The 10000-nt window shown below is 44.0% G+C and overlaps 2 protein-coding genes and 1 non-coding gene across 3 annotated transcripts in view; all 3 read right to left on the reverse strand.

The window, feature by feature from the left end:
* Window positions 1-1347, reverse strand: part of LOC122584408 (NADH-ubiquinone oxidoreductase chain 4) — a 3120-nt gene extending 1773 nt beyond the window's left edge. The window contains exon 1 of the mRNA XM_043756586.1: window positions 878-1347. Within this exon, the coding sequence (XP_043612521.1) occupies window positions 878-1347 (470 nt within the window). The remainder of the gene's footprint in view (window positions 1-877) is intronic.
* LOC122584411 lies at window positions 1347-4366 on the reverse strand. The gene has a single exon (XM_043756589.1). The coding sequence runs from the start codon at window positions 2547-2549 to the stop codon at window positions 1527-1529; it is 1023 nt and encodes a 340-aa protein (XP_043612524.1). The 5' UTR covers window positions 2550-4366; the 3' UTR covers window positions 1347-1526.
* TRNAM-CAU lies at window positions 4362-4435 on the reverse strand. Its single transcript has one exon. It is a non-coding gene; the product is annotated as a tRNA-Met (tRNA).
* Window positions 4436-10000: the final 5565 nt, after the last annotated feature.

The following is a 10000-nucleotide window of genomic DNA, read 5'->3' on the forward strand; positions in this document are numbered from 1 at the left end:
TGTGAGCGGTTCAAATTGGTTTGATCTTTCCCAATCATCCTGGCCGGAACTTGTACGCAGCACTTGTACGGAGGTGCATGCATAAAGGTTTGGAACTTTTTTATTATCTGAATCTTAAGAACAGGACCCTACCCTATTCTCGAACACTCTGCCGAGCTCCACCCTGCCCGCATTTCTTTTTTTTTTTTTTTTTTTTGAAGGGGCCAAAGAAATGTCTCCACCTGCTGCCAACAGTCTTTCTTCGGAATTCTACTGAACGGGTCGATCCTCCCCCCCCGTTTGTTTTAGCAACTTATCCTAAGGTCTCCTCGCCAAGAGCTCCCCGGCGACGACAGAGGAAGCAACCCGCCTGCTGTGGCGGGGCGGCTTTTTTCTTTCACAATAAGACCTGGACGATTATCCCTACCCTCGGTAGCTTACGAGTTTACGTCCATCCCCGGTCGGATACAGTTTCCTTTTTCTTTATCCCTTGTAGCCGTTACCCGAATTCGCGCAAGTGTGTCCACACCCCCCAAACTGACTTGACGAGGAATCCATTCTCGCGAACAAACACAACCCCTACACACACCTAGGAGCACCCCTTCCTGCATATCCATACAAGACCCGAGTAGGCGGGTCGAGGTCCTACGAGGTACCCACTACTCGGAGTACCCTCCCCAAAGGAAAAAGATGTGTTTGTCAGGTTCGGTTCTTCTTAGTTGGGTTGGGCGAGTTCGACCAGAAATGCTATGCTTACACACAAGACTACCCCTCTTCCCGAAAGCTTCGCGGGGACTACTTTACGACGACGGACGACCGCCCGTAGGGGGTTTACTGCACAAGGCCCCTGCAGAGGAAAAGCTTTTTCCCAGCGAATATAAGATGCTCAGCTCCGCACAACATAGGGATTAGCACGCTTTCGAAAAAAACATAGAATAGTAGAAGATCCAGCATGCAGAACACGGCGATCATTAGAAATTCACAAATTAGAAATGCTATAATATACTCTTTCCCATAACTTCTCATACCAGACCAACCCACTAAAATGCAAATAGGGATCAGAAATGTGGTCAATATCACGAAGAATAAAGAGATACCGTCTATACCCAAATAAAAATGGATGTTTTCATAAGGAAGCCATCGAAGGCTTTCCACAAATTGAAATTTGGCCGTAGAAGGATCGAATTGTATCCAAAGAACAAGGGAATACAAAAAAGTAATAAGAGAGGCGCACAGACCAATCAATCGTATCAGTCGTATTCTTGAATTTGGAATGAAAAGAAGAATAATGCTTCCTAGCACAGGACACAGAATAAGACCACTTAGATCAAAATAGCATTCACAGAAATGTTCTAACATAGCTAACATTGAAGAGATTAGTTGACAACAGTCAAAAGATTGGCGCCTAATTCCAATACAATAGGGGTCTATCAGTGCAAGTCAGCTGAACACCGTGATTGATGAGTGGGTTGGGTGCACCTCTCGCCCAGTGGGAAGTAATGAGGCTAGTCTCCCCCCCCCCTGAATGAAGAAGTAGTAAGGCCCCCTTACCGTGCGTTCCATACGTTGCGTGCAATTGCTTGCAGAACGCGCCGATACGGCAAGCTCTCCCGGGTACCACGTTCCGTAATTTGAGTGACGTACGACTCATAAGTCCGTACACTCAAAAGACGTCCTTGTGGAACATGCAGGACGTCCCGGATTTCGGGGTACCGTTGCATAATGAAAGCGGGGCTATACCCATCCTGCACCAGGGCAGCCTCCACAGAGCGCTCCACTATCAATTGAGCGTTGATAGTGGAGACCATACGCCGGAGGTTGACGTCCCCCCCGTCATGGTTCGAGAAGGCCCGAGAGATCCCTAATATCTCTTCATTAGAGATTAGAGAGAAGTACCCCTGGGTAAGGATTCCATTTCTCTCCTCATCCGGGAGTAGAGGGTGCGGTAATTCGGGGACTCCCACGGGCTCGGGTCCCGGGGTAGGCGGTGCCTCGGGAAGAGGAAGAGCCTGCCCTGGTGGACTAAGTGGGGGGGAGGCGCCCCGCGCGTCACACCAGGCTATGACAGGATTGAGAAGGATATCCCCTATCATAGCAAAGCTAACTACGACTGCTAACGCCACAGAGAGTGCCGCCCAGCACTCCCCGAAACGATTCCGCCTCGCCACACGTGAGGAAGGTACAGCCCAACTAGGGGATGCGGATGTTACTACATCACGCAGAGACGTGTTGGCCGGTACGACCAGCCGCCCTAGCATAGCCTTTCCCGCAGGGACATCCACAATAGAGCCAGTGCGCTTGACAAGATCTCCTTCTTTAATAGCAGTATCACTACCAAAGACAACAATCCCTACATTCTCATTCTCAAGATTCAAGGCTATTCCTTTCACACCGCTGGCAAATTCAACCATTTCCCCAACTTGAATCTCGTTCAACCCATAAACACGTGCAATCCCATCTCCAACTGAGACCACTCGACCAATCTCATCCACTTGAAAATTCGTGTAAAAGTTGCTAATTCTACTTTCTAATAGAGTCGTTAGTTCAGCAGCTCTCGGAGAGAATTCCATGATTCTATTTAGGCTATAATATATAAGGGGAATACCGCTTTCAATTTCAAAGAGCTCTATTTCCGCTACAAAATGAATCCGTGTACTTAACAGTATAGAGCGGAAGGCTCCCTCCCAGTACCAACTGATAATTGGACAGGGAAGTTGTAAATCCGTGAGAACTTCGGCTAGAAGAGAGGGGTCTAGCGCGCCCGCCTCTTCCTTCGCTGCTTTCGTACACCAGGGGGATAGAAGCCCACGGAGCGGTAGGCTAAGCCGGAAAGAGAGAGGGCGGTTGGTTCTATAATTGAAATAATGGAAATGCTCTGTCGTAGAGCTTCGCTAGCAGTGTCGAGCTTTGCTCGCGATTCGACTGTAACTAAGGACCTGAATGGAATTTCAGAGCTCTGTTTCCAAACAGATTTATCCATCAGTAATGGAGATCACATTTGTAGGAATATAACAGAAAGCCTTGCACAAAGGGGATGAAAGGCTACTCTTCTTTTTTTACTGACTCGGTTCGTCACCCGTACGTAACCCGCCGCTTTCGTCCACTCAGCCGTTGAAAGCAGAGGACGGTGTTAAACGAGGTCGGTGAAGCATACCCTCCTTCCAGTGTTTGCAAGAGATGGTGTGATAGAATACCATTGAAAGAGAAGATATGAAGGAAGAGAAAGAAGATGATAAGCCTAAAGCAGATGAACCAAAAGGGAGTACTGGAAGCTAAGCAAACCAAGGTATGGAGCAGGCGTAGGCCAAAGCGTTACGGTAGTCCCCGGCATCCATACAGGGTAAGGGAAAGAAAGCTAAACTGTTTCATAGAAGGTTCCGTAAAAAGAGGACCATAGCTCAGTTGTTGTTATAGTAGCTAGAGAGTCTCAGTCTTTCTTAGCCGGAAAGCGAGTTATCTGTGCATCAAAGAAGCAATCATTGGATAGGAATGGAAAGTACAGCAGTCGCTACTAGAATCTCAAACAAGAACCGAGATGAACTCGATGGCAGAACCCTCCAGTCTAGGCGGATTTCTTCCCCTATTCTAACTGTTCCCCTATTGATTCTCGATACCCGCTCCTTGGCACTAGTGAATTGCTATCAGAAGTCGCTATAATAAATGTCTCGAATTCGGTCTAACGACATCTTATTAATGCCCGGAAACTCAATAGCTAGCTTCCTTTTCTTCCCTTGAAGCAATTCCTCGAACAAGAAAGAGGTCTCTTCTTCCTACTATCTATCAAATTGAATTGTCGAAGTAAGGGCCTAGCGAACTTCTTTTGTAGGGAGAGTGAATAGATCTTTCTTTCCCGGAACTCTAGAGTAGCTCCTTAGCTGCTAACATGGAACGAGCCTCTCTTCCCTTGCTAGCTGGATAAGGTGGGTTGCTTTCTCATAGTCTCCATTTCGAGATGGTGGATCAGACTTGAGCTCTCTCGTCAGGAATGGAGGGACGTTTAAGAATCCCTTTGGTAGTCGGTATGGGGGCACGCTTCTCTCAGGAGACAATTGAGGCAAGTAGCTAGTTGACTGTAGGTTTAGAGCACGGATTCTAACTCTCTCTCCGGTCTTTTATTACATAACCTCTTGCTAGGCGAATGGGCTTTTCTGATCGAGAAGAATGATTCAACCTCTGCATCTTAGTGTCCGGTAGTGACATAACCTCGGTCTTGGGGAGGCCCTACATTCAATGTCTCTCTCTACCCGGATACAGGAAGAGCAAGAACGGAGAGATCTATTTCATTCTTATCTGCCTCTTTCCTTATCTATTTCACTCTTCTTTTCTTGTCTGGCATTGAACACTTTCACATTTGTCTTCATAAACTTTTTACTGACGTAATTTGGCGGGGACAGGACTCGAACCTGCAATCTTCAGGTCATGAGCCTGACGAGTTAACCAATTCCTCCACCCCGCTTCGCTTTCTTCTCTTACGATATTGACGTTGAGAAGTGCATTGATTGACTAGTTAAAAACACCAATAATGGGTAGCTAAAGAATAACAGGCTCACATTTAAGGCCCTTTCAGGTAGTTTTCTTTGTAAGTTAGCGGGGATTTACCTATTCCTCAAGAGTGGACTGAAGTCTATCGGGGGAGGATGTTACAGGTGTTCCTGAGAGAACAAGTCTTTTTACCCAACAGGCACCAACAGATTCATAACAGGTCTTCAAGCCTCACTCGATTGAAGTGAAGGTTTCAAGTCTTGAATGCCGGGATCGGACATCGAAAGGTTTCAAAGTCTATTAGGGAAGCGGGCCCCCACTGGTAGTGATAGCCCTCTCTCATGGATGAAGGCTAACCTTTTCTATTGGAATAGAGGGATGTGCAGATCAATTCCACTTTTAACTTTGCCATCTAGAGAGAGTTAGGATTAAGAACACTTGTGAAAGAGGTCATGAGACAACCAAAACCAATTTCAACGGGTAAGGAAAGCATGTGAGGGGTATAAGGCAGTAGAAATAGGTAGTAAACGGGAGTCAAGAAAGTCTCTAAGAAGTCAGGTTTGTTTTGAGACAGAAAAGTAGTCAATGAGTCTTATGATTGGGTGGAGAGGTACGAAGTGACTCGACTTCAAGGAGAGGAATGAATACGGCTAGCCGAAAGAATAAATAGATCGATCCGCATCAATGAATGCACGGGTACAATGGGCATACCTTTCATCTACAGCCATACCCAGGCCATACCCGAACTCCCATCACCCCGGGCTACCAACCCCCAGGTTAAGGACCGCTTTCCTGTTTACTTGCTTTCCATTGGAAAGACTTTGTATCTAATCTGTGCCTTCGAGAGGCATCGCTCTGTATGCTACTAGGCGTACTAGCTTGCTTAAGCATAAGGCTTTACTGCGCCTTCCTTGCGAAAGAAAATATAGATAGATCTTTGGTACGATCGATTGCTTTTTCACTGCTGGGCATAACTTTACTCTTTCTAAACCCGGCAAAGGCCGGAGCTGCTACAATAGCTGAAGCTGGAGGAAAGAAGACTGATAGATGGACTGGAAGGGCGAGACAAAGAGAACTCAATCTATAATTTCCACTCCTTCTAAAACCCCAAGTACGGCATTAGCAATTGAAGAGCTTAGAATGGGTGGAACTGGCTCAATAAAGTCTGGGAGATTAGATAAGCTGATTTGATATTCTTTTTACTGAAAATGCACCGATGGCAACTGCCATTGAAACTATATAGCTTTCTATATAGGCTGCTGGGAATGCAGGGAACTTCTATAGGCACCTTCCTAAGGCACTTTCATCTAACTTCCACTGCTTATCTATAGTCTTCCATTCCACGGCTTAGCCATAGGAAAGAAGAGGTTATGCATACGAAAGTACTCTTTCGGGAAAGGGCTTAGCCTAGCACTCCAACAGTATGGGCTCAACTAAGGCTTTTCAGGGAGTTACACATTTCATGTCATAGCCAGCTAGAGTGAGATAAGCCTTTCCCCAGCAGCCATAAAGAGGTTCCCTGGATAAATGAAGAAAGAAGGGATTCATTCTATTATTGATTAGCGAGAGGGCTCCTTTACCACGTCCGTTAGGGACGATAGTAAGTATTCAAAGCATCAAACCTAAAGATGTGACCGATGTGACTGAACCCTTTTAGTTGTCTTTCAACTTTTTCTCCATTTCACTACTTTCGTAACTAAGTGCATAAAGAGAGGGCAGCTAAGTAAGAGAACTTTTCTTAATGTGCTTGAACGAATCCCCAGAAATAAGACAATGGCAGCCTTTTAAATTATATTCTATATAGAAAGATATGAAATTTTCTTACTTTATTGAGAAATTGTACAGATCTAATTCGACGACTCACGTCTTCATTGGTAACTAATCACCTTTGGGCGGAAGCATGGTAACAAAAAGAAGAACGAACGTCAGCCTTGAGGGTCTTCTAACCGGTGGTAGAGGCCGAATCAATAACCACACTTAAATTAGCTGTGACAGTATGCGAGTGAGCGTTCACGCTAGAGAATAAGATCCAACTACTCTTCCGAATAGGAGAGGATGCAAGCCCCCATCTTCGACTAGCTAATATAGGTGAATCGGTTCGAACACCGTTGGTCGATTGTCCGTCTAGTGAGTTAGCGTTGATACCCCACCAGTCAGGGCGGTAAAAAGAAATGAGATCTGTAAAGTTAGACTCGCTACTAAAGAAAGAAGGAGTCACAAACCTTCAACTCATCGAGGAAAAGATTTGATTTCGATTCTATTTGCTCTTGACGCCAACAATTTCTCTAAGACTAAGGACCAGACGATACTGGGATCGGAACTCATTTCCCTCAGTCTTTTACGTTGCTGTCCCCCTTCTCAGATTCCGTGGCACAGACAGATTGTCAAATGGCAACGTATATAAAGAAGTGGCCGGTTTCTCACAAACGGAATAGCTTTCTCGAGTTGCTGTTGCCGAAGCTGAGCTTGAAGAGCGGAGTTCGGCGAGAATACTCTTGACAGGTGGGCATGGAAGCTATCTGCTATGCTATTAGAGGATTTATACCGTAAACACACAACTTCCACCCTGTTGGCTGTAGTTTTAGCTTGTATATGTGAAAAATGAATAAGAAAATAAAGGATATTTAAAAAAGAATGAAAATCCTAAATTTTTCTGCACAAAACAGGGAAAGAGAATGAACTAGAACAAAGCAGATTTTTTTTCATTCCAGCACTACAAGCATTTTGTTACATGGGAGTACATCCAATAGGAAGCTTACACACACATAGACCAGCCAAACAACTAAACACAACATAACAAATAAAACCAAACAAAGACACTTAACTTAGCATAGGAGTCTATCTCCAGTAAGCATCGGAGTAGATCCCCACTAACAAAAGACAAAGAACACCATACATTAAAACAAACTACTTTGCGTCTACAGACACTTATTAAATTTAAACCCTAACTTTTTAAAATAAAAAACTAAAAGAGTCAGAGTCGCCGGTTTTCTTGGCAGGTTATCCTCACGATAAGTTCCTGCTTCTCCTGCTGTAGTTTCCGCTGTTCCTTCCGGAAGCCGGAGAGTTCCTCTTCAAGTTGCTGGATTTTTTTTCTCAATTTTTTCTTGAAGAAGGTTGAAAGAAAGATCCCTCTGGCAATAATCTAACAAAAGTTGAGTAGTTTTTTCTAAATACAATTGAGTAGTTTTAAGGGCAGATTCTAACCCTTGTATTTCAAGGTCAATAAAAAAAAGTTCATTGTCAATTTCAAAAAGTCGACGACTGGAATCGTAATTTTGGATTGCAAGAGGGAGGGCCATAGCTTTTCGATAGAAACAGGTAGAAAACTTATGTTTTTTTGTTTTTGTAAGAGCACAAAAGCTTATCAAATCAAGCCTCTATTTATACAGAGTGGTGGTAGAGGAATCTCGCCATCATGTGTCACGAATTGAATGGAAAGTCTAATTCCGACTAGCTGGCCACCCCACTTTCCGGCGGTTGAATACTTTCATTCCTATTTAGTGAAAGAAACTGGCTGCCCCTCAGGATCTTTCTCTGCAAGAAAGAAATCCCTGCTCTGGCTGTGTGCCTGTGTGAATAGACCGAACGTCTCACCAGCTTCAGCGAGTTTTTCTACTTAAAGTATTCAGCTAAAGCAAAGAAAAAAAAGAACATATTCGTGCCGATTTTGGGCTCTGCTGGAAGATATTGCTGAGCACCAAAGCAAAGTACACACGTGATTCTGCTTTGGCAGAAGTGCAATATAGTGATCTTATGAGTTTAACTGGTAATTGAATTGTTTCACAAGTAGGTTTTGGTAATAGAAGAAGAAGATTACGACTTTTTCTAGTCTTTGTGAGGGATTTTCGATCTTAACCAAGTAATGGAATCATTTTCAGTTCGATGTAGTAGGAAATATATTGTAAGTGTGCATGAAGGACTGGTCACAGAAAAGCAGTTAAGTTGAAATCTTAATCTTAGAATGGAAAGAATTTATTTTTCAGTCTACCATTCTGACTAATCCAAGTCATAGGTTCGAACCCTAATTCCCGTTTAGGGCTGGAACTGATTAGAATCCTCAGCCTAATTAACCCAGGTGTTATTAGGAAAGAAGATGGACAGAGTAACTATCAAAGTGAGTGCTACTGGTTCGAATCCAGTTCGCAGAGTTCATTGGTGTTATCTATTTTTTTATTAATGAGCTGAGTTGAACCTATTTTCTTCTTGTATTTTAGGGCTTTGCTTGGCATTGGGCTTTAGTTAAGCCTACATCTTTATTTTGATTTGGTCTGAAAGAAATAGACGCATTTTCATTCAGGCAACAAGCAAAACCCCATCGATATGTCTTTCTTTGATGGTTCATGTAGGCTTGGGTCTTTCATTCGGGCCCTCTTGGGGCACCCTGTGGGCCAATGCGTATAACTTGGGCTTTCTTAACGTGGCTCATTTGACGACTCAGTACATGGATGTCACGAGTCCATTGGCATAGAGGAATCCTTTCTACGTAAGCAGGTTGTACAAAGTTTGTTACAATGTTATTCGGGTATATTATGTGTGCTCCGCAAGGTAGCCAGAGCCAGCCAGGTTTTCATGAAAAAGGCATGATCGTCTTCAACTGCATAAAAGTAGTGCGGAGAACTAGTAAGAATTAGGCCTGCCATCCAATTTGGATGATCCGCCGAATCCATTGCTGACTTCACCACGATCGATTAGGTGAAACGGTTCTGCAAAGTTTGTTTGTTCATACAGGCAGCGTGGTTATAGTAGTCAGAATTGTGCCAGCCATGCAATTCGTACTGCATGGCGATATTACTCTACCACTCTATAAATGGAGGCTCGATAAGTGTCTTCTTCATCAAATTCAAACCAAAGAAATTTCGTAATAGCACGTATAGCTATGGATGCTGCAAACAGGCTTTCTGCAATTGCTGCCGAAATGGGGCAACTCCAAAATGAAATTCAACAGCACCATAGAGTGCTAAACTCTTTTTTGAGAAGTGTTAGAACAATGGATCCTGCAAGGAAAGAAGCGCGCATTCGCGCTACCAGAGAGCGCATAGAGGGTTTGGAGGAGAGGCAGCAAGCGCTGCGGGCGGAGCAGCAAACGCTCATTGTTCATGGTCGCCTGGGAGACTAGAATAGAAGAGTCCGTCTATAATATAATAAGGTTTAAATAAGTGTCTGTAGACGCAAAGTAGTGTGTTTCTTCTTTTTCTTTGTTTGGTGGAGATCTACTCCTATGCTAAGTGTCTTTGTTGTGTTTGCATGTATCACTAGTAGTCTTCAATGCTTCCGTTGTTAACTTTGTAATGTTGTTTGTCTATGTGTGTGTAAGTTGAACGGCTTGAGTTCGTTGGATGCCATAATCTCGCCAAAAAGAAGCTAAACTTTGGTTTATGATTAGAAAGCCAGTGAATTATCTGCCTATGGGCGTATCCTTAACGCTCCTAGCATCCTAACTGAAAGTCTTCCTCTTTGTCTGCGCTTCCCTGATTCATCCGTGCCAATAAAAGAATAAGTCATGAAGTCATAATGCACGAGGAACTTTTGAACTATT

Source organism: Erigeron canadensis, unplaced genomic scaffold, assembly GCF_010389155.1.
Source record: "Erigeron canadensis isolate Cc75 unplaced genomic scaffold, C_canadensis_v1 Conyza_canadensis_unscaffolded:263, whole genome shotgun sequence".
Classification (NCBI taxonomy): Eukaryota; Viridiplantae; Streptophyta; class Magnoliopsida; order Asterales; family Asteraceae; genus Erigeron; species Erigeron canadensis.

Bases quoted from the DNA above. Each gene is read 5' to 3' on its own strand.
- LOC122584411 (XM_043756589.1), bottom strand. From the start codon at position 2,549: ATGGAATTCTCTCCGAGAGCTGCTGAACTAACGACTCTATTAGAAAGT.